The 23,707-nt window shown below is 48.8% G+C and overlaps 1 protein-coding gene and 1 long non-coding RNA gene across 2 annotated transcripts in view; one reads left to right on the top strand and one right to left on the bottom strand.

Annotated features, from left to right (window-relative positions):
- Positions 1 to 243: 243 nt before the first annotated feature.
- UPF1 (UPF1 RNA helicase and ATPase) lies at positions 244 to 23,701 on the bottom strand. Its single transcript, XM_041465878.1, has 24 exons — positions 23,420 to 23,701; positions 17,773 to 17,915; positions 17,300 to 17,389; positions 16,480 to 16,647; positions 15,533 to 15,713; positions 14,908 to 15,069; positions 14,230 to 14,314; positions 13,983 to 14,081; positions 13,670 to 13,778; positions 12,778 to 12,937; positions 12,542 to 12,660; positions 12,127 to 12,291; positions 11,837 to 11,951; positions 11,237 to 11,380; positions 10,101 to 10,314; positions 9,262 to 9,379; positions 7,313 to 7,469; positions 6,277 to 6,419; positions 5,382 to 5,556; positions 4,665 to 4,746; positions 3,875 to 4,036; positions 3,545 to 3,762; positions 3,100 to 3,222; positions 244 to 2,673 (listed from the first exon to the last, which is right to left on the bottom strand). Exons 1-23 carry the CDS (start codon positions 23,642 to 23,644, stop codon positions 3,103 to 3,105), a joined length of 3,354 nt encoding a protein of 1,117 aa, XP_041321812.1. The 5' UTR covers positions 23,645 to 23,701; the 3' UTR covers positions 244 to 2,673; positions 3,100 to 3,102.
- LOC121352702 overlaps positions 23,466 to 23,707 on the top strand; it is a 5,773-nt gene continuing 5,531 nt past the window's right edge. The window contains exon 1 of the long non-coding RNA XR_005954986.1: positions 23,466 to 23,603. This is a non-coding gene — a long non-coding RNA (uncharacterized LOC121352702). The remainder of the gene's footprint in view (positions 23,604 to 23,707) is intronic.

Genomic DNA, 23,707 nt, shown 5'->3' with positions numbered 1-23,707 from the left:
TGCCAAGGCCAGGCCTAAACCCCCCCAGACCCAGCTTTGAGCCCCCAGCCCTGAGCCTGGCAGGACAAAGCCATTTTCGTGTTTCCTCCAGGCTGGGAGCTCTTCCCAAATCCTGGGGCTGGAAGAGAGGGGGGGCCCTTCCCAGTATTCCCAGTTCTCCCAGTTGAGTCGCTCACCCCCTCTGCTATGCACACCCCCACTTTTGTACTAGTCTTGTGTTTAAAAAAAGTAATAAACTTGAAGTTTATACAATCAGACTAAAGCTTTAATGAACGTTGCATGGTTTCCTCATTGAAACTTAAGGGCCACCTTGAATGCAAGAGCTGTTTATTCTTTTTTTTTTTCTTTTTTTTTTATTGATGACAAACAGGTTTTAAAACAAAACTGAGACCAAAAAAAATTAATTAATTAAAAAAAAAAAAAAGAGTTTTAACACCGTGCTAGCACTGATGTCTGGATTTGTAAAACTCAAAGAGTTTGAACTGCTACAAAGGAAAAAACCAGCACGAAGCAGAGGCAAGCATTCCCAGCAGTGAAATAAAGGGTGAGGGGAGAGGAGGGGGCTACATTACTCATGGAAAGCTTTGCACAGAGGGGTTCAGCTTAAACCTACCCGAAAAGTCTACGCCACTACGCTGCCTACCAAGGAAAAAAAATTAAAAAGCCCTTCGGCAATGTTAATAAATAAAACAAGTCCATCTCACGAGGAAGGAAGGTGGCCTGTGTCTCCATTCTTTCACTGTTTTAGGATCTAAACTTTGGAGGCTTTGGATGAGAAAAGAATGGGTTTTGTGAGTCGAGTTTTTTGTGGTTTTTGCAGTTTCTGCAGCTCCCCCTGGGGCTGGGGGAGCACGTCCCTCCCGGGCTGGGGGGTCCCACGCCAGGGCTGCTCTGGGGGCAAATCCAGCAAATCCAGGGCAGGGATCTCCAGGAAGGACAGGACTGAAAGGGTTTCCCCCCTCCCCGGGTACAAAGTGGGCTTTGAGCTGTTTGAAGTACATTCAGATGAGAGGTATTTTGAGTTTTTCCCCCCCAAAAAAAAGGACTAGAAACACTTGGAGCCCTTTGAGTGTAAAGCTTAACTCCAGGCTGAGGAACTCCCAGGCTCTGGATCAATCTCTGCTGCTGCTGGCCAATTGGGAGGTAGAGGTTTCTCTAATTCAGGATCTAGAACGGGGCTGGAGGAATCAATTCTCTCTCTCTGTTCCTAGAAAAGGTTTGGACAGAAATGAAAAGCTCCCAAGTGTTCCCTGTGAGTGTTTCAGGCAAGGCTTCTCCTCGCGGGCTCTCCCAGCCCCGGTGCCCAGCTGGGATCTCTGCTGCTGAAGCAAAGCTCCTCCAACTCCTCACCCTGTTCCTCTCCTGCCTTCGCCACCCACGAAGCCACCCCAAAGCCTGACCCATTCTCCCAAATTAAACCCAGCTCTGTCTCTCAGAGGCCACCACCTTCCACCACCTGCCTGCTTTGTCCGTCTGTCCGTCCTGCTCCTGCAATGGCATGGAGTCTTTCCTTCCATCCAAAATAATCCCCAATTTCCACTACTCCTCCCCAAAAGCTGCGGGGACCAAAGCAGGCCTGGCTGCACCTTCCCTCCAGGGCCGAAGGGCACAGGAACCCGTCCCCTTTCAAGCATAAATTCATCTTACAGAAAGGCTGTTTTTCACAGAGTAGAGTCCAGACAGTTGCCAATTAAAGCATACAGAAAACACTTTGAAACCCTCCTGCTCGAGCACGCAGGCTCCTCTCACTCTAAACCTATCCCATGCAGGAAGAAGAGGCTGATTGCTGCAACTTGAAATCACACTGAAAGTTCTCAAGGATGGTGCTCTAATTTTTGTTTGAAACGTATTTTTTTGGTTTTTTGGTTTTTTTTTTAAGGTTTTTTTGTAATATAAGCTTCTCAGAACAAGGATCTAAATCTCCCAGGTCCACCACTAAGAATTCAGAGACAAAACTTCTTAAAAAATTCAGTGCTCTTTTTGAAAGAATCTCTTTAAAACCACCTCGTTCAGAATGTGGGCGACACGATGACAACAAATTTCAGAGCCAGTGTTGGACAACAAAACCTGCACCTCAGAGTTGAGCAGCAGCTGGATTTCTGCTTGGCTGGCTGTCACCCAGGCAGGGACTTGCTCTTTCTCTCTCTTTTTTTTTTCCCCCTTCTCTCAGATACTCTGCTTCTAAAATGTAAACAACTTCCTGCTAAAATATTTTTAGTACCCCTCACAAAACGAGCCCAACTCTGAGATGAGGGTTTTCCTCTCCCCATCTGCTCTGAAAAGTTCATGCCCTGCTCGCAAAGAGAAGTATGGAATGAAGTGAAACCTGCTTTGTTAAGGCCCTTCTCCGGAGCTGGGCTGACTGGGGCAGCAGGGGCTCAGCTGAGCGCTCCTGCCGGGTGAGTTCCGTGCCGTGAGCCAGTCCTCCAGGGCTCTGTCTCCTCTCCTTGTCAGTCTCCTTGTCCCAGTGAGCTCCAGCAGTGGCTCTCTCGCGTGCTCCTCTCTCTCTCTCTCCTCTCCGTTGGTTGGTTTCTTTCTCCTGTTGCTCTCACACAGTGGTGCTTCAGTTTTAGCAGTGGAAAACAGGTATCCATTTTATTTTATTTTTTTTATTACCCAGAATAAAATGCTGATGAACTAAGCTCCACATAAGCTTAGCTCTTCTTCCTCAACCTGGGGGCAGAAGCAGAGATGAGTTAGGAGAGGCCCTGCTCACTCAGTCAGGCTTAAACCGGGGAGGGGACAGCTGAACCAGGGAGGGGACAGCTTAAACCGGGGAGGGGACAGCTCAAACTGGGGTGGGGACAGCTTAAATCAGGGAGGGGACAGCTTAAACCGGGGGAGGGGACAGCTCAAACCGGGGGAGGGGACAGCTCAAACTGGGGAGGGGACAGCTGAACCAGAGAGGGGACAGCTAAACCAGGGGGAGGGGACAGCTCAAACTGGGGAGGGGACAACTTAAATCAGGGAGGGGACAACTTAAACCAGGGGGAGGGGACAATTTAAATCAGGGAGGGGACAGCTTAGATCAGGGGATGGGGACAGCTCAGCTCAGAGGAGGGGACAGTTTAGCTCAGGGGATGGGGACAGGGTCCTTACACTCTAATACTGTGACAGTCCCGTCACTCCACCATGTTGATATGCTCGTTCTCCCTGGTAAGTTGAGTCCTGTGACAGCGCCACGTCAATCTGGGATTTAAACTCATCACCAAGGTAACTGTCCTGCAAGGGGAGAGGTGAGGGAAGCCTCAACATCAGTGTCCAGCTCAAGTGCAAGGCAGAACCAGGTTAATCATGAAGCTGAGAGCGTTTGGGTTTTTTAAATCTGCTTTTTTTGGTGCAGGATTTCCCTAAATTCAGGGGGTTTTGAGCCGTTTATCAGCTCAAGCAACATTTCACTTTCATGCCCCCAACAGTGCAGGCTGTAAATGCTGCAGCTGAGTCACTGAGAGCAGTTTCAGTTTCGTTTCTCTCAGGAGGGAGAAGGTGCAGGCACGGATCACCAACACAAACCCCAGGAAAAGCTCCCAAAATCCACACTCACCTGGGATAATTCCGGTTGGGAGAGCCCAGGCTGACTCATCTGGGAGGGCTGGCTCATGGAGATGTAGCCCTGGGTCAGGGGGCCCTGGGAGAAGGGCTGGGACACCACGTCCTGGCTGGCCTGGCTGTTGGGGAGGTTGGACTGGCTCGTGCCAGGAATCCCAAATCGGTTTTTCTGCCGCCCGCCGCGGCCCGTCTTCCCTTTGGGAGCCCCACGGCCTGGAAGAGAGCCCACCCCACCCAGCAGTGAGAACTCTGACAGCTACCAACACACTTTTTAGGGAATTTAATCCCTCCCCCAAGTGGCTTTTTGGGTGTTTTTGCCCCTTACCTGCAGCGGGGCCGTTGGCCTGGCCGAAGTACCCCGGGGGGGGCATCGGGGGCATGACGAGGTTGAAGGGGATGGGAATGTTCATGGCAGTGACGTGGCTGGGGCCAGCACTGATCATCCCAATCTGGTCGTGGGTTTGGAAGTACATGTTGGATGGACGCCCTGGGAGAGGGGAAAACACAGGGATTGCAGGAATTCTGGCTGTTTCAGCATCAACCCCCAGCCCCAGGAGGGAAAAGGAGGAGCTCCCCCTGCCAAGGCAGCAGCGTTTGTGCCTCGCTGTTTATCCCACACTGGAAATGCCAGAAATCCATCCAGGCTCATCCCACAGCTCCTCCTCACAGCACCACCTGAGATCCCTGAAATGCTTCTCACACTCTTTTCCCCCTCATTTTGCACTTGCTCTGCACATGTCAGGTTGGGATTCTATTTACAGAGAGCAAAATCCAGGCTCGAGACTTTCAGGCCTCAAATTCATCTTGAATATTTTCAGTTGTTAAATTAAATCCCAAACATTTCAGCCTCAAATTCATCCACAGCATTTTCAGTCCTTAAATTCATTCCATTTTCACCCCTTAAACTCATCCCAAACATTTTCAGTCTTCAAACTCCATCAATTCCAGTTCTCAAATTCCATTTCTGTAGTTTGAAGTTTAACAAATTCAAAATGTTCACAAGTTTAAAAGCTTTTAAGAAGTTTCAAAGTTTGAAGTGTGTAAGATGTGATCCCTCAGGGGCTGGTAAGGGGAAAAAGAAAGGCCTGGAAGTGAATTTTGGGGATTTGCTTTACCTTGGCTGCTGCGGTCGTAGACAGAGCCAGGGATGATGGCCTCCCGTGCATCATACATGGCAGTGGTCATGAAACGGGCACCCTGCAGAGATTTTGGCAATTAGGCATTCATCCTCATTTCCTTCCCCCCAGAAAACCTTGCACTGCAACCTCAGTGGAAGCTATTTTGGGTAAAAATCCATAAAATTCCACAGATGGCACAAATGTTGTGGAAATTAATTCTGACGCATAGAAAAATTTTAATTATTATTTCAACCACATCCTGAACACCAAAAATAAGATTTTCCAGCAGCCTGTCCCAAACTGTGAGACATTTGATGAGTTTTCAGTCTATTCTGAGGCCCTGGCAATTCCCTTGCTCCATTCACTGTCCTGTGGTGGCTGCCAAGCTCCCCCAATAACAATTTATGTTCAAAATCAAGTCTAAAACTTGCAGCTTGAGGGTTAAAACTGAGTTTTCCCTTTCTACACACAAACCACTTCCTTCATTTCATTCACCTCAAGATTTACCCCTAATAAAATCCTGCAATTAAAAAGAAACAATGAAGTTTGCTCAGCCCCGGGACAGCAGCAGCTGCTTCTCCCTGAAGTCACGCTGCACCAAAAATGGAAACTCGTGGGGGTGTGAGGCTGTGTGGGTGGCTCATTGCACCCATTTAGGATTAATTAAGCCATCAGGGGCTAATTGGCTGCTGCCAGAGCCCGGGGGTCACTCACAGGGTTGATGGTGTTGACCAGCTTGCGGGGTTTGCTGAACTGCATGAGGCTCTCGCGCAGGTTGTTCAGGGGCCCCTCCACCAGCACCTTCTGCTCCTTGTAGTAATTGAGGAGGTGATTCCAGAGGGGCTGCTTGGACAGGGCCTTGGGGTTGCCCACAATGATCACCCCGTACCTGTGAACACAGAGGAAGCACAGCTGGTGATGTTAAAAGCAGGTTGGTGTCACAACAGCCCCTGGGTTCTTCTCTCTGGGAGCTGCAGGAGGAGCCTGATGCAGCTGCAATTGTTCACAGCAACAATTCCAGATGTGGCTCAGCAGCTGGAAGGAGATTGCTGCAGGCAGCAGCACAAAGTTCCTCCTTCAGGCTCGCTCTGGGTCCAACCAAACCCTCCTGTGCTGGTTTTGAAGGTTGGAAACACCAGGGAAGCCAAGCAGCACCGTGCTGGATTCCACCTCAGCCTTTTGGAGTCAAAGCCATTAAAAAAAGCCAAATGGGCACAAAATGTTTGCTGGAAGTGAAAGCAGCAGATAAAGGGAAGGGATCTGTGCTGGAAATGGGAAGGACATGGTGACTTCCCAAATTTACTGATGCCAAATGGTGCCAGGGGCTGAGATGAGCAGATAAAAATGGCACAGAACGGTTTGGGCTGGAGGGACCTTAAAGCTCACCCAGTGCCACCCCTGCCAGGGGCAGGGACACCTTCCCGCTGCTCCAGCCTGGCCTTGGGCACCTCCAGGGATGGGGCAGCCACAGCTGCTCTGGGAATTGCACCCCAACCCCTCCCCACCCTCAGAGGGAAGGATTCCTTCCCAGTCTCCCACCCAGCCCTCTGGAAGCCACCCCCTGTGTCCTGTCCCTCCATCCTCTCCCTGTTTCCTGCAGTTGCCTCACCTGGCTCTTGTCAGGGCCACGTTGAGCCTCCTGGGGTCGTTGAGGAAGCCAATGCCCTGGTGCTCGTTGGCCCTCACACAGGACAGGATGATGAAATCCTTCTCCCTGCCCTGGAAGGCGTCCACGCTCGCAATTTCCACTTCCTGCAACACAGGAAAACACCTCAGGCACGGAAGCAGAACAGCTCTGCCAGCAGCAGGCACTGCCAAAGGCCTGGCCACGCACTGAGCCTTCCATCAGCTGAGAAAAATGTTGGTTTTGGAGGGAGGAATGATTTGGTAATTCCTCTGGGCACGGAGCAGCTTCCCCAGGGGGAACAGGGAGTCCCAGTTTAGGAGAATTTCCTCTCATGTTCAGAGCTTTATGGTTCTCCTGTTTCCCCAAAACTGTGCAAAGCAGCTCTTTGCTTGAGGATGTTGCCAAAAAGTTCTGACTGTTCCAAAATTTTGTAGGATGAGAGGTCCAAATTAGCTCTGAGAAACCTCAGTGAGAGGGACACATCATTCCTGGCACAGGGAAAAATATTTCCACCAAGTTTCCCTGCAGTGAAAACACTGCTCAAGTTCTCAATCTTGCAAAACAAGACCACATTAAACACAGAATTGTCCTGTTTGTAGCAGCTCATTTTTCTGTTTGGTGGAGGAGTTTCACTGGTGGCAGGATGTGTTCCCAAGCAAATAAATTGTGTGGCCACCAGGATTTATTTGCTTGGTTTCCTGCACGTCCCTTGGCACGGGGGGCTGATGGAGGTACAAGGTTTTCCACAGTGACCTTTCCCTTCTGTGTCTCCCAGGATTTGTTGCAGCCTCTTCCCACACAGATTTTAGCAGGGCTTCCTCCTTTCCCTGTTCCCATTGGTACCTCCTAACTCTTCTCCTTGATTTTAACCAAAACCAACTTAAAAACTCAAAAAAAAAAAATCGATCGATATTAACCCAAAACCAACTGAAAAATTCAAAACCACTGAGCCTGAAGATGGAATAAACATTAAAAACCACTGAGAATTTCACAATGTGTGACTTTTTGTGTGCAGTACCTGGTAGAGCTTGGTGTGCAGGGAGCCACTGAACTGCATGTACTGCACCAGGTAGGAGCGCTGCCCCTCGTAGGGGGTGATGATGCCAATCTGGTCAGGCTTGGCCCCAGCCTTGAGCAGCTTGGTGGTGATCTTCTCCACGTTGGCAGCCTCCGTCCTGGAGAGGCAGATTGGGTCAGCCAAGGAGGGTCAGGGCATCAGGGCTCAGTTTTTAGTGAGTTAATGGGATTTAAAAGCCTCCCGTGTGAGGGTGTTTCGATGGAAAGATAATTGTGCTCGAGCACTGCAATTAATTCAGCTCGAGCTCCTCACTCTGGACATGCACAGAGGAATTTGGGCCAAAACCAACATCCCAAAGGCCTGAGAACCACACAAATTTCACCCCCACCTTCTCAGAACTGCACAACAAACAACAAAACCTCCTCAATTCCAAATGGGATTTCTTGCTGGAGTTAAATGTACACATGGAACTTTTAAAATCAACATCATTCCAAACATCCCCCGGATCCTTCAGCTGCTTTATCTTAAAGCTTTAAATATAGAATGTTTTGAATGTCAATGCCCCCTATCAGCCAAGCATTGTGCTGTTTGTTTGTGCACAATCTGCTCCACTGTATCCAGTCTTGCACATGCTGCTCAGGAAACAGACTGAGATTAAAAATATCTCAGCTGATATTTTTTTCACAAGTTGGGCTGGTTTCCCTGCCAGGCACGTGAAGAATCATGACCCAAGAGGAGCAGATTTTACTTTTATTTGTTGAAAAAGAAGTTTGAATGTGCAGAAAAAAGGGATAGGAAAAAAAAAAAAAAGTTCATTTCAATCCCTTTTGAAGTAAATCTGAGATTTAGGATTCTGCTTGAGGAGTTATTGGAATTCAAAATGTCACTTGATCAGCAATTCCTGCTGGCCCAAATTCATCCACATCAGGCATTTTATCATGCCCTGTTCCTTCTTCACCCAGGGAGGGTGAACTCCTCCACAGAGCACTCCCAGCTCAGCCCTGAGCTGCTCCTGGTGCCTTTTCCTCCTGGTTTGCAATGAGAGGAGCCCAAACCAGCTCTGAAATGCAGCTCAGGCTGCAGCCCTGATGGAGGCTTTTATGAAAGCACAAATGGGGATTTATCCACGAGGAGCAGCAGCCCTGCCCTGCACACTGAGCCAGGTCAGACACCAGAGTTGTGCTCACCTGTTCAGGTAAGAGGTGCCTGAGCTGGCAATCTCCTCCTGTCCCTGGGTCACGTAGAAGAACATGGGTTTGTCAGGCTGGGGCCACTGGAAATCAAAGCCTTTCTTCACCCTGTCAGCTGAGGAGCACAGCAACAGGAGCAGAACAAATCAGCAACACCACTTGGCAATTTCCATATCAAAGAGCCTCAAAATGAAGCGGGATGCAAATTTTTTTTATTAAAAAAACCAAACCCAGATGAGAGAATGCCTGCTTTGATCCTGCTCAAGATTTGCAGCTCTCCCCAAAGGCTCAGAAACCTTTAGTGTCACTCTCTTTTCAGATGATCATTTCAATATAAAATATTGTTCACTCTCCAGATTGTTCCAACAGCACCAACACCTTCCAGGCCATGGAAACAGAAAATAGCAGGGCTATCTCTAAATGAACAGGGCTATCCCAAAATGAACAGGACTAACCCCAAATGAACAGGACTAACCCTGGCCCAAATTCATCCACATCAGGCATTTTATCATGCCCTGTTCCTTCTTCACCCAGGGAGGGTGAACTCCTCCACAGAGCACTCCCAGCTCAGCCCTGAGCTGCTCCTGGTGCCTTTTCCTCCTGGTTTGCAACGAGAGGAGCCCAAACCAGCTCTGAAATGCAGCTCAGGCTGCAGCCCTGATGGAGGTTTTTATGAAAGCACAAATGGGGATTTATCCACGAGGAGCAGCAGCCCTGCCCTGCACACTGAGCCAGGTCAGACACCAGAGTTGTGCTCACCTGTTCAGGTAAGAGGTGCCTGAGCTGGCAATCTCCTCCTGTCCCTGGGTCACGTAGAAGAACATGGGTTTGTCAGGCTGGGGCCACTGGAAATCAAAGCCTTTCTTCACCCTGTCAGCTGAGGAGCACAGCAACAGGAGCAGAACAAATCAGCAACACCACTTGGCAATTTCCATATCAAAGAGCCTCAAAATGAAGCGGGATGCAAATTTTTTTTATTAAAAAAACCAAACCCAGATGAGAGAATGCCTGCTTTGATCCTGCTCAAGATTTGCAGCTCTCCCCAAAGGCTCAGAAACCTTTAGTGTCACTCTCTTTTCAGATGATCATTTCAATATAAAATATTGTTCACTCTCCAGATTGTTCCAACAGCACCAACACCTTCCAGGCCATGGAAACAGAAACTATCAGGGCTAACTCTAAATGAACAGGGCTAACCCTAAATGAACAGGACTAACCCCAAAATGAACAGGACTAACCCCAAAATGAACAGGACTAACCCCAAAATGAACAGGGCTATCCCAAAATGAACAGGGCTATCCCAAAATGAACAGGGCTGACCCAAAATGAACAGGGCTGACACCAAATGAACAGGGCTGACCCCAAATGAACAGGATTAACCCCTAATGAACAGGACTAACCCCAAATGAACAGGACTATCACAAAAAGAAGCCAGCCAGGTTTATATGATGGAAAGGGAAACACTTTGTGTCCCTCCACTGGGAACGCGGCCGCTCAGCGCTACTCCCTGCCGCGCTCCCAAACTCCATGTCTGAGGTGAGGCCAGGATTCTGCTGCTTTGCCCCGTGGTGCTGCTGAGGCTGGCAGCAGCCCCTTACCTGCGGTGACGCCGTTCTGCAGGGAGCCCTCGTAGAAGATGTTGGAGGGGAAGGCGCTGAGCGCGGGGTGCATGCGGTACTGCACCTGCAGCCGGATGGGCCGGATGCCCAGCACCACCAGCCTCTCAAACAGGGACTGCGACAGCCCAGCCTTGGCTGCCTTCTTGCACATCACCACAGGCCCCAGCTGGCAGTGGTCACCCACCAGGATCAGCTGTGGGAAGAGTTTGGGGATAGATGGGTTTGGTTGGAATAACAGAAATATCCTATGGGGAAATGGGGGATTGAGATGTGGGATGGGAGGGTCTTAAATCCCACCGCGTGCCACTCCTGGGGCACTTCCCATGATCCCAGGGGCTCCAACCTGGCCTTGGGCACTTCCAGGGATGCAGGGGCAGCCACAGCTGCTCTCGGAATTCCATCCCATTCCCTCCCCACCCTCCCAGCCAGGACTCCCTTCCCAAGATCCCACCCAAATTTCCCTTTTCCCAGTTTAAATCCGTTCCCTGTGTCCTGTCCCTCCAGGCCTTGTCCCCAGTCCCTCTCCAGCTCTCCTGGAGCCCCTTCAGGCCCTGCAAGGGCTCTGAGCTCTCCCTGGAGCTTCTCTTTTCCAACCTGGCCTTGGACAATCCCAGGGACAAGGCAGCCACAGCTGCTCTGGGAATTCCATCCCAGCCCCTCTCCTCCTTCACAGAAACGATTTCCCCTAAATATAAAATCCAAACCCACTCTCTGTCAGTTTAAACCATTCCCTGACATATCAGGAATTAATCATTCTAACTTGTGATAGGCTTCAGCTCTCCCCAAAGGCTCAGAAACCTTTAGTGTCACTCTCTTTTCAGATGATCATTTTATATTAAAATCTTGGTAACGCTCCAGGTTGTTCCAACAGCACCAACACCTTCCAGGCCATGGAAACAGTAACTAGCAGGGCTGACCCCAAAATGAACAGGGCTGACCCCAAAATGAACACGGCTGATCCCAAAATGAACACGGCTGACCCCAAATTAAGTCAGGTAAGTTTATGTTATAGAAAAGAGGAAATGCTGTGTGCCTGCACTGGGAACATGACTGCTCAGTGCTACTTCCTGCTGTGTTTCCAAACCCCTTTTAGGGGATTCCAGGGATGGATTTACCTGCTTTGCCCCCAGGACCACGGGCACCATGCACTCGGGCTCGGTGGCCTGCGTGCTCTCGTCGATGAGGATGGAGCGGAACTGCATCTTGGCCAGCCTGGGGTCTCCAGCTCCCACACACGTGCAGCAGATCACATCAGCGTTCTGGGACAGGGGGAGCGGGGTCAGCACTGGGAGGGGGGCACTGGGATGGGGACAGCACTGGGAGGGGAGAGGCACTGGGATGGGGGCAGCATGGATTTGGTGTAGCAGCGAGGATTTGGGGTGGCAGCGAGGATTTGGAGTAGCAGCACAGATTTGGGGTGGCTGCAAGGATTTGAGGGGGCAGCAGGGATTTGGGGTGGTGGCCACAGGGATTCGGGGGCACAGCCCTGGGGATTTGGGGGGGACATCCCCAGGGGATTTGTGGTGGGCAGCCCCATGGGATTTGGGAGGGGACAGCCCCATGGGATTTGGGAGGGGACAGCCCCAGGGGATTTGGGAGGGGGCGGGGACAGCCCCAGGGGATTTGGGGGGGGCAGCCCCAGGGATTTGGGGGGCAGTCCCAGGGATTCGGGGGGGGCAGCCCCAGGGATTCGGGGGGCAGCCCCGGGCCCTCACCATGAGCAGCTCCCGCTCCGCCGTGCGCTTCAGCGCCCGGTAACGCTTCTCATCAGCAGAGGAAAGTTCTCCAGTCTCATCCTTGAGCTGCTGCAGCTTCTGAAGCTCTGGCATGCTGAAAAAAACCCCAGGAATTTTGTTTTACAGCCCAACCAACTCTGTAGGATTGCGGTGCAAGTGATTTTTAACTAAAACAAAATAACCCCATCAAGCAAACAGCGGCGCCGCAGTGACAACACCCCTCAGCTCATCAGGAACACCAAAAATGGAGGTTTTTCCTCACTGCTCACCTGTCCATGTTCCTGATCTGGTTGTGCAGGGCCAGGAAGGACACGGGGGAGTCGATGGCCTCGCGGCTCTTGGCACACAGACGAACCACCTTGAGGCCAGTCTGGTGGATCTTCTCTGTCAGCTGATCCACAGCGATGTTGCTGGGGGCACACACCAGCACAGGCCTGGGAACACCAGCCAAAAATCAGCCAAAAATCTCAATGAACTGCAAGTCCTTTCCACTAGACTTGAAATAAAATATAAGTAGTAACACATCCCCTAAGAATATGCTGGGGAAGGGAATTTTGTGCAAGGAGCCCAAGTCTCCCCAGGAAATACAGCTCAATGACACAAATTATTTTTGCTTTTTAAATCAAGGTGATTCTTTGCATGAATCAGCCTCATGCATAAAGGCTCAGAGAGAGCAGCTCTCACCCATTGCCCTGCCTGGCCAGGTGATACACGATGGTGGCTGATGTCACTGTTTTCCCAGTGCCAGGGGGACCCTGGATAAGGCTCAGAGGACGCTGCAGGACGGTCTTGACAGCATAAACCTAAAAAAAAAATAAGGTTTATTGTTATTTAACATTCCCAGCACAGGATTTCAGTTGTTTAACCTCTATTTATAAATCCTTTCTGTCATCCTGGGCAGTGAGAGGAGATGAGGTTACCTGAGAGTGGTTGAGATCAGGGAGTCCCTGGGCTGTGAAGCGTTTTGGCAGCTGGCATTTGATGATGACATCTTCCACCTCGTGGCCCAGCAGTTTGTGGTAAATGTACCCAGACACTGAGGTCTCATCCACTGCAAATGTTTTCAGAGCACTCTGCATCCTGAAATGAAGGAAAAGCAGGAAAATTATTCCTAAAGATCAGTGTGAGGCACCCCCAGGTGTCCTACAGCAGGTATCAGACACAAATGAGAAAGAACAACAACCAACACTTATTAACAGAGTTAAAAATCACAGAAATTGTACTCTGAGAACACAGATTTTGCTTTTTCCCCACGTCAACATTACAAGGTATTCCCAGAAAAATGTGGAGAGGAACACCAGCTTTAGTGACAGAATCTGGGACAGTAATTTGAGGTGCAAGAACGTGAGACAGGAATTTAGGTGCAAGATTTGAAGAAAATTTGTAGTCATAATGAATAAAGAGATAATAATAAGAGGGTATATTACTAATAGGAAATTCTAATAACAGGATAAGAAGCCAACTCCTGTCTTACCAATCACAGACTTGGCTGAAGCCTGTGGGCCCCACAACCAAATTCTGATATTTTAACAGTTTAAAGCAATTTCAGGAAGCTCAACTATAGAATTGTTTTTCTTCTTCTGTTTCAAGTGTTATTTAACAGAAGGTAAATTTCTCCCTTTGATGTCTTTGCAACAAACCCTTCAAAATGAGAAAAATTGGCCATTTTGTGCCATGAATTCCATTTCTGAACCAGGTACCAGGTACTGACATCTCTGATGGGTGCTGCCAAACCAAGACAAATTTTTTGGTTGAAAAACACTGAGTGAAGGCAAAGAACAAAAACCCTACAGTGAGGTGCTGCCTCAATACCTGTCAAAGGAAGTGGATTTCCAGACAAAATCCACCTGGAAGTTGTGAGTGACCTCCACGGGAGCTCCCACGCTGCTCCTCAGCTCGATGGCTATCTCATCACCATAATCTGTAGAACCTCGTTAAGTAGTAATTTCGAGCAAAAATTTGAATTTTATTCTCCCCAATTTTGGTGATTTTCTTCAGCAGATCCCTCCCCTGCACCCACCCTGAATTTTAAATTACAGAGAATTATTTTTGGACATAATTAATGACTTGTTAACGAGTCCAGCTGCGGGCTGGCCCTGCTGAGGGCTCTCTAAGTAAAGGATACTATCAGGAACTTTGATCACGTGCCCAATTCCCTTCCAGAGGGGGGCCAGGTCTCCCTTGTACCTCAGGCAGATCTCATCTCCTTGCATGAGGCGCATGTCTGCAAAGGAAGGGGAAAAAAAGCTCTGAACAACCACAAAAACCTTGCAGAGCCTCCCCAGGCCAGGCCTCAGTGTGCTCTGAATGCTGGTTTTATTCAGGAGGTACAAAAAAAAACCCTGGCAAAGAGACAGTGCAGGTGTCCTTACCTGAGTCAGTCTTTGGCAAAGTGAAATAAGCAATTCTCTTCTTGTTCAAGCCCAGGTCCCACCTGACTGTGATGTTATCTTGGGTCTGAGGATAAAAAAAAAAGAGCATCTATTATTTTCTTGAAGAACTGTTTGCCAACCACCACAGTCCTGTGTTTCAAAACAGCGCAGAAATGACAAAACTTGCTGTTCCAATGTCACAAAAATCTGTATTCATTCCTGTGGCTGAGTTCACAGCACCTGCAGAAGGTGAATTCTGTTCTGAGAGCTAATGATGAGAAACAAAGTCCTGCTCACCAGCTGTGTAATTCTCCCTCTCTTCAAACACCCATTAAATGTTTCCAGGAGCTCTCAGAACTCCCATTTCCCTGCCAGCTTCTGAGGGTAACAAACAGCTGCACTAGTGGGAGAGAAGGTGGTTTTGGGAAGAAAAACTTGAACACAGAAAAGGTGAGAAGTTCCCAAGTGTTTCAAGCTCTTAAAACCCCTCACTGTGAGGGTTTTCCTCTCCTCTCTCTGCTATCACAGCACCATCTCTGCTGATATCCCAGTGCTGCTACACCACAGCAATTCAAACATTTATTTATTGCACTCCAGGTTTCATTTTGTGCTGTGAGTCCATGTTTGACCCCAGCACTGGTCAGGAGTCCCTCAAAATGCAAATTTTACATATTTTACCTGAGATTCCTTGAGTTTCTTGTCATAATCTGCCTCAAGCTTGACCAGAGGACCAAATATATTTTGGTATTGATAAGCATCTTCGTATCTAAGCAGGACATGCTGGGGTTCCTCATCAACACCAGGTTTTTCCAAGTCCTCAAGGGTTGCAGATGGATTTTCCTGGAAATAAAAGCAGAGATGTTTTGTTTCACAGTTTGAAATATAAAAAATGACTGCAGGGCCGGTAAAACTGTGTTTTACTGATACAGGGAGTGATATCAAGGTGGAACCACCCTTAAAGCTACACCAGGGCATTACAAATCATATTAAACCCAGTTGAAATTTTAAAGGATGCACAAAAAACCTCTCAAAAACCCACCCCAAAACTGAATGAGCAACAATCCCCTGCTCTGCTGGGCACCACTTCAAGCAGAAATACTTGGAAGTCTTGATATGAGCAAGGACAGTTGATTTTCAGCTTGGTGAAGCTTTCAACAATTTCCTGAATGCTCTGCCCACTGTGGCACTGCAGGATTTAAACCTCGTGTGATTTCTGCCTTCCAGAATTCTAAAAAGTCTTGTCCTCCTTTGAAAAAAAACCCTCAGGACTGGTAAAACAAACCCCAAAAAGCTCAGGCTGTACCTTCCAGAGCTCCTCCAGTTTGTTGATCTGCTGGGCTGTGATCTGGCGGGCCCGGAGCTGCTCCTGCTCCGAGGGGATCTTCACCAGCCAGGAGAGGAAGCAGCGGTCCTGGATCAGGGGCTGCCACTGGGAACTGTCCCAGTTGATGTCCTTCAAGCTGCTCTGGCTGGCACATGGCTGCCTGCAGGACCAAAACACAGCCAGGAGTTGTGACATCAGATAAAGTGAGGGGTAGTCTGGTGTGGAGGGTGAAAACTGGGCTGGTGTGCTCCTGAAACTGCTCAAAACCAGGGAAAATCCAAGCAAAACAACCCCAGCCTGCTGGGGAAATTCATTTCTCAGTTCTTATTTCAGTATTGTGAGAAGTCTTGTTTGGGTGTTTCCAGAACTGAAAATGCATTTAAAATATTAAATATGACACCTTTGGAGGTGGTTATAAGCCATGAAGAGTGTGCACACACAGACCAGATAAAGAGGTTATTTCCCAAACAGAACTTCCTCCACAGAAATACAACTTCTACTGGCAACCACACAGTGACAGCAGCGAATTAAAACACACACAATTATCAATTTTCAGTTCTGACTTAGCCTGTCAGAACAATTTCTCATTTATTGTGGCCTCAAATGACTCTGTGAGCTGAGAGAAAAACACCCTGAGTGAGAGTCACTTCCTGAATGGAACTGTGGCTCTCCCAAAGCTCAAAAAAGAGGGAAAAACACCTTTCTATCACTAAGGAATGCAGAATTTAGGAAAAAATTACTTTTCTACAGAACTGAGATGCTTGCCCACCATAACAAAACTCCCTTTGCTGCATTATCCATCTGCATCCCTGAACTCTGTGCGACCACCTGAAGGAAAAAGGGTGGCAAACTAGAATATTGGGCCAAAATGAAAGCAAGGACTGCTTTTTATAAAAGCAGATGGTGGGAGCAGAGCCTTGTCTCACCTGCACAGCAGAACCACCACGGAGTCAGCCTTGGCTGGGATGAAGCCCAGCAGGAAGACGTTGCGGCAGCCGCAGTTGTAGCACTCCAGCACGGTCTCTCCCAGGGGCCCATCCTTGTGCAGGGTCACCTCCTTGCACTTGGCTCTCACCAGGTGGTTCACAATGTGGCTGCAAGCAAACAGCACAGGTTTAGAGCACAGTTTGACAGCAGTTTCACATCAGAAACACCTTTGTTAGCAATTAGGAACATGTGAATAAATCTATTTATTGTGGCACGCGTTGGTAGGATGTGGCTCTTCCCATCCACGCAGGGAACATTTCTCAGTTCTGAGAGTTAAAAGAAGAAGAAATGGGTACGAAGTTGTGCCTGCTCTTTCCATCCATGCAGGGAACATTCCTCAGTGCATGGGTGCTCTGAGAGTGAAAAGAAGAAGAAATGGGTACAAAGTTGTGCCTGCTCTTTCCATCCATGCTGGGAATGTTTCTCAGTGCATGGGTGCTCTGAGTGTGAAAAGAAACAGGTACAAAGCTGTGTCTGGCTGTTTCCATCCATGCAGGGAGTATTTCTCAGTGCATGGGTGCTCTGAGTGTGAAAAGAAGAAGAAATGGGTGCAAAGATGTATTTGGCTCTTTCCATCCATGCTGGGAATGTTTCTCAGTGCATAGGTGCTCTGAGAGTGAAAAGAAACAGGTACAAAGTTGTGTTTGGTTCCTTCCATCCATGCTGGGAATGTTTCTCAGTGCATGGGTGCTCTGAGAGTTAAAAGAAGAAGAAATGGGTGCAAAGCTGACTTTTTTGTCTCATCATTTCCTCCCTTACCTGCCAGAGGTGTTTCCACGCCCGTTGCAGAACCATTTCTTGCTGGTGTTGCAGTAAACCACGCAGGCAGGGTCGTGGATCCCACAGTAGCTGCAATTCCAAAGGGAAACCAGCAAGTGATTGGTTACTGCTGAGAGGAAAACCCAAACCCAAGCTCTAACTGGATTTACAGGGCACAAAAATAAGGAGAAGTGGAAACTGGGGAACATCAGTGCTGGGAGAAGCATCAAACAGGAGCCAAATTTCTGATGTGAGTCACAAATATTTTAATATTTAATTGATATTTTTAACATTAATTTTCAAAATCCTCAATATTTAATATTCCCATCACTGGGGTGGCTGAGCCTGGGATTTCTCCCCCAGGGAGCTGGCCACAAGTGGACGTGGCAGCTCCAAATCTGTTCAAGAAATCCCAGGGCAGCTGAGGGAGCTGTTCCCAAAATCCCTTTCCCTCGTGCCCTCTGGAGCCCCACCTGCAGGCGTGCACAGGGAGATCCTTGGTGTAGTAAGTGTCCTCCTCATCCTCCTCGAAGTTGAGCTCTGCCAGGAGCTGGCTGGTCTTGGCCACGTTCTCATCCACAGCTCCATTCTGCAGGATCCCATCAGGACCATTCACCTGGGATTTGGGGTGCACACCCAAAATCAACCCCAAAATCCTGTGTGGCACTGAAAAACCCCCAGAGAAAAGTGCCAAGAGCATTCTATACACACCCATTATACAAGCATGATTTGCTCCATCAGCTCCTGTTTTCCAGGATTATTTCAACTCCAACTGATAAGTTGGAATAAAGTTTCCAGGAGGAGATTGCTTTCCTGCAGCTTGTACTTTTCCATACAATCCCACAATCAATACTTGCTTCATCACCTCCTGTTTCACAGGATTATTTAAACTCCAACTGATAAGCAGGAAAACAAGGAGATTGCTTTTCTGCAGTTACATTTTTCCACAGCCTTACGTAACAAAATTCCATTTCAACAATTCCAGCAGCTGTTTTCTCACCCTTTTTTTTATTCCAGGGATCTACCTGGGAACAGGAATTTCCCCCACCTATTCCTGCATCCACTGTGGACTGCCAGAACCACGGAATTCTGCAACATTTGGTGCTGTCTCAGCAACTTTCCCACCCCCAGCCTTTCTCCTGATCAAAATAACTCCATTTTTTGGCACTTTTACCAGCAGGAGGTGTGGATGTCACTGGGATTTTGGCATGGCCACTGCAGGTGTTGCCCCCTGGGCTTCCCAGGTGTCCTGGTTCAATTTCTCCAGCCCTGAGGGGCTTTAGCACCTCAATACTGAGCTGGCAAAGACCCCAACATTTGGTTTATTCTCTGCTCTCTTTAGCCAAGATCCCACCAAAAGCTGAACAGGGATAAGTTTATCTTAATCCATGTTAATTTTTGAGTGGAAAATGTGGGAAAGGGGCCACCAAAGTGACTGGAATATTCACAACACATCTGAGGAGAGTGCTGGGGTCATTTCCTATCTAAGGGGTAATTAACACCCCCCAATGTTTGTAAAGTTAACATTGATTTATAAATTTTAACCAGCCAAAAACCACTCAAGGCCTTTGTCTCTGAATACAGTATTTTAACAACTCAGGTTTAATGCTATTTCTCTGGGAGGTGCAACTTAATTCTGACAGAAAGCTGAGAACACAAAACCTTTTGTAAAATACATCAAAAAATAAATTAAAAAGTTGCCCTCATCAAGCTGTAATGAAGCAAACTCAGCTTATTCCTCATTTTAGAGAGATCCACATTAAAAATTTAACAGCCAATTGCAAGAGTTAAAGTCCAAAGCCAACTTCCCACTTGCCCTGAGCCATCAGGACCTGCCCTCAAAGCCACCAGCTCCATTTTCAGCTCTGCAAATGAAATGAGGAGCATTTAAATAAAATAAATAAATGGGCTGACTTTTCTTGGTGTTAACTCCAAGCTCTGCCTTTTAATAGGAACAACCAGGCCAAAGGAACTGAAAGTGCAAAAGGGAAGATGGAAAAAGGAATCAAAGCCCATGGAAGGAGCAGCAGCAGCAGCACAACCCCATTAGTGGGTGAGGGCAAACCCCATCAGCTCGCCGTGGAACAGACTCTGCACTCATGTCAGCAGATAAATATCCACTTCAAATCCCCATTTCCAATGACAGAGCCATTTCAGAAAAGATAAATAAAGCCTGATGTGGCCCAGGTGGGATTCCAAAGCCTGGAGTTTAGCTGAACTCCTTACAAGCATTCCCAGGCATTTCTACCCCACAACGCATTTATTTTAAGGTTGGTTGATTTTAATATATTTTTTTGGGTGCTCATAAAAAACTGCCTTCGTGGTTTTTTTTAAAAAAGCAGTAAAGTTTGGGTTCGGTTTGGGATTTTTTGTGGCAGAGAAGGAAGAAACGTCAAGGGCAGGAGTGGCTGTGCTGTCCCAGCCCTCGGGGAGGCAGCAGTGATGTCACCTGTGCTGTGAAGTGCAGCCCCAGCCCTTGGCAGGCTCTGCATGAGGAAGTGATTGCTCCAAACCCTCGTGTGATGTCAGCCCTGTGTGCACTGGATTAAAAACCTGGCACGGGCAGCTGTGGTGGCAGGGGGGCCACTGCTCTGCTTGAAAAAATGTTGGCTGCAACTTCTGGCACGGCGAGTTTGGCAGCTCCGGGCTGAGCACTGAGGTGCCACAAAACTACTCCCAAAAACTGCCGGGCCTGCCTCGCTCCTCTGCTGGCCTCCAAATATTCCCTGTGAGACAAAACAAGGGCCAGGAGAGAGCTGAGGGACAGAAGGATCCCTGGAACTGCCCAAGGCCAGGCTGGACAGGGTTTGGAGCACCCTGGCGCAGTGGAAGGTGTCCCTGCCTCTGGGACTTTAACGATTTAAGGTTTTCCAGCCCAAATCACGCCGGGATCTGGGATCCTGTGAGTCCTGGACCAGTGCTAACAGAATATTCCCAGCACCCACACCCACCCAGGCCAGGAGCAGAGCCCCAGGTGAGCACACCTGCAGCCTCCTCACCCAGCTCTGCTTTCAAGAGCTGCATTTCAAGCTGCAACAAGAACTGTAACTGCACTTTAACTCCAGCAGGTATTCTGCTAGGAAATTCCTGCAACGAGGCTCCAGCACCATCCTGCTGATGGATTTTCACCACCAAACCTCACATTTTTGGGGTCAGGTGGCAAAGGCAGCTGCTGTTGTGGGTGATTTTCCCTTCAGGGCTTTGCTGGGATCCCCAGTGAGGGTGATTTGCTTTCCCTTTCCCGAGGAGGAAGTTGGGAAAGCCTCGCCCCTGGGAGGGAGCGGCACTTCCAGATGGGACCTGAGCAACAAGGACTCGTCTGGCCCGGACAAAACAGCCTTTGTTAGCACTGGAAATTAAACCCAGCCTGCCTAGGCCAGACCGCCAGCCTAGGAGCTGCCCCAGCCTCGCCAGGAGCTGAGCTCATCCACACCGAGGGTCCCAGCAGAGAAATCCCACCCACAGCAGGGGAAAATGAGGCAGGAGGGAGAACTGCAGAGAACCCCGGGATGGTTTGGGGTGGGAAGGACCCTAAAGCCCAGCCAGGGGCACATTCCATGATCCCGGGGTGCTCTTTGGACACTGCAGGGATGGTTTGGGGTGGGAAGGACCCTAAAGCCCAGCCAGGGGCACATTCCCTGATCCTGGGGGGCTCCTTGGACACTGCAGGGATCCAAGGATGGGTTGGGGTGGGAAAGCCCTTCCAGAGAAACCTTCCCGGATCCTGGGGTGCTCCTTGGACACTGCAGGGATCCAAGGATGGTTTGGGGTGGGAAAGCCCTTCCAGAGAAACCTTCCCGAATCCTGGGGTGCTCCTTGGACACTGCAGGGATGGTTTGGGGTGGGAAGAGCCCTAAAGCTCATCTGGGGGCACCCCCCATGATCCTGGGGTGCTTCAGGGATCCAGGGGCAGCCACAGCTGCTCTGAGGATTTTAAATTCCTCTAAAAACACTTCAGAAAATCGATTGTTATGTTTATTTAATTCTAGGAAACAATGGAAATAGAGTTTTCTGTAGAAAATGTTTGTGCTCTACTCCTACTTTTGGCAATTGACCACTAATCACTTGTAACACTATTAAACTATTAATTAAATATATTGGGAAAGGACATTCTTTTAAACAAAATACATCAAATTTTCCTAAAACATGAGGTGCCCTGCATTGCTCAACTCATCCTTTTTAAAAAGACCCCAGAAACAGCAGAGCAGAAGTTTCCACCTCCAATATTCGTCAGCTCCAAATAAAAACTTTATTTAATTAGCTTTAATTATAATCACAGGGCTAATATTTCATTAAGCAAATCCTGATCAATTGGAGAAGTCATTATTTAAGATGCCTCCCGCCAAAAAGAACAACAAACTTCAATTACCTGGTGAGGGCAGCAAAAATTTTGCCCAGAACGTTTTAAAAAGCCCCAGATTTTGTGATTTTATCAGCCCTGAGCCCGATGAGAGGGGCAGGCCTGAGCAGATCCTGGGCTTTGTTTTACTTCACTCGGGAGGAAACGGGGCCTGTTCCACCTCTGAGAGTCCCTCCCCAAAAATGACATTTCTAACGTCAAAATGAGCACCAGGATGACCACAAAAGTTTGCAGAAACTCAAAACCACACTGATTTTTAAAAAACAACAACATAAAATCTCTTTCTTTTAGCCAGGAGACAAAGCCAGTACTTGAAGGTGCTCTCCAGAGCTTTTACTGTATTTTTTTTTTACTTTGACTTCAAAGGTTTTTCAAACATGTTTAGACAAAAAAAAAAAAAAAAGCCAATTAATAATCCTCTTGTCTGGACTTTCAGCTTATGAGGCTGATTTTGGGGTGGTTTTTCTTCTCCTTGGCCACAAATTCCCTACTGGGAACTCTGGACAGATCACAACCCATTAAAGGTTTAAAATTAAATGTGATTAAAATTCTCTTTTAATGTATAGTCACAGAGATTTTACTGCTGGTAGAAAATAATTCTGATCTTCAATGCCCAAACTGGATCAATTCTACCAAATCCAAAAGCTGCAAATAAACAGAAAATAACCCGACAGCTCTGAGCTCTCTGACTCACAAACACAACGACCTGAGCACATCCCTGCTGTCACCGAGCACTTTCAGGCATAAAAATTAATTTCATTTGTGCTGGGATAAACCCCCAGGACAGAAATCCTCCCTCAGTGCTGCCCTGCACACCTGTGGAGCTGGATGTGCTCCCTGCTCCCCTCCCAGACCCAGCCCGGGCAGCTTTTGCAAATAAAAGGACAAAAACCAGGTCCAGGATGTTTGGTTTGGGGATAAAAACTCACCTACAGCTCTCAGCTCGTCTCTAAACTCATCCCTTAACACGTGGGTGATGTACGAGCATTTAATGGTTAATAATGGCATTTCTGTGAGGAACCTGAACATTCCATGATCTTTAAACTGGAGAAAAGTGTGACTTTTTTAAAAATAAGGGAGAGTTCTCCGGTGTTTTTGTTGTTTACTACGGGCACATTGAGATTGTTATCTTCATTTGCAGCACTTCTTGCGAGCTGCAATCCTAATTCCTCCCCTGCCTACGAGCTGTGAATTGCTAAACAAATACAATTTCACTGTCTTTTAGGTACCAATCATCAACCGTGATAATAAAAAAGCCCAGAACTAAAACCTGTTTTTAAGCCACGAGGAACCAGAGCTCAGAACTTGTCTCGGGCCTGTCCTTGCCACACAACCCCCAAACAAACCAGCCCAACAACCGCGCAGCAAAGAAAGTGGAAACTGAAATAAGCAAAAAATAACAGTAATAACAATTAGAAATTAAAGCGCATTTTAGCGAGGGGGAAGTAAAAAAGCCGAATTTCCTCAGCGGCCAACTTTCGAGAACCAAACGCCGCGCTTGTTTTAAGGAGAAAGAACCCGAACCGACACCCAGCCTCGGTGGTTGTTTTTTTTTCACCTCCCTATCGCAACGACACAACTATCGCGACTCGGCCAGCCGGCCGCAAGTTTCCTCCCCGAACAACTCGCTCCGATTCCGCCTCCCGGGGCTCCTCCACACGCGGCTCCCGCTCCCCGCCCGCCCCGGCGGGGCCCGAGCGCCCAACCCCGCCCGCCCCTTCCGGACCCCCCGCTCCTCCGCCGCCTCACGGCCCCCTCACCTGCGCTTCCAGCGGGCCCGGAGCTCCCTGCCCCGCTCCGGGGGGGCCCTGGCCCTGTGCCGGCCCCGCCTGGCCGGGCCCGGGCGGGGTCTGGGTCTGGCTGGGGAGGGTGAAGTCGGTGAACTCGAACTCGGAGCCCTGCGTGTCGGCGCCGAGCAGCTCGGCCTCCTCGGTGTCCAGGAAGGTGAGGGTCTGCGAGCTGGGGCCGTACGCCTCCACGCTCATGGCGGCGGCGTTTCCTCTGGCCGGGAGCCTTCGCCGCCCCTCCCCCCCCCCCCCCCCCCCCCC

The sequence above is a fragment of the Pyrgilauda ruficollis genome, unplaced genomic scaffold, assembly GCF_017590135.1.
Source record: "Pyrgilauda ruficollis isolate IOZ18807 unplaced genomic scaffold, ASM1759013v1 scaffold192, whole genome shotgun sequence".
Classification (NCBI taxonomy): domain Eukaryota; kingdom Metazoa; phylum Chordata; class Aves; order Passeriformes; family Passeridae; genus Pyrgilauda; species Pyrgilauda ruficollis.
The sequence above is the reverse complement of the archived record's forward strand: the minus strand, read 5'-3'. Positions and strand labels throughout refer to the sequence as shown.

Bases quoted from the DNA above. Each gene is read 5' to 3' on its own strand.
- UPF1 (XM_041465878.1), bottom strand. From the start codon at position 23,644: ATGAGCGTGGAGGCGTACGGCCCCAGCTCGCAGACCCTCACCTTCCTG. The intron at 17,916-23,419 runs GTGAGGGGGCCG...CCCAAATCCCAG, and splicing joins CGGGCCCGCTGGAAGCGCAG to GTGAATGGTCCTGATGGGAT. The intron at 3,223-3,544 runs GTGAGTGTGGAT...CTCCCCTTGCAG, and splicing joins CCCAACCGGAATTATCCCAG to GACAGTTACCTTGGTGATGA.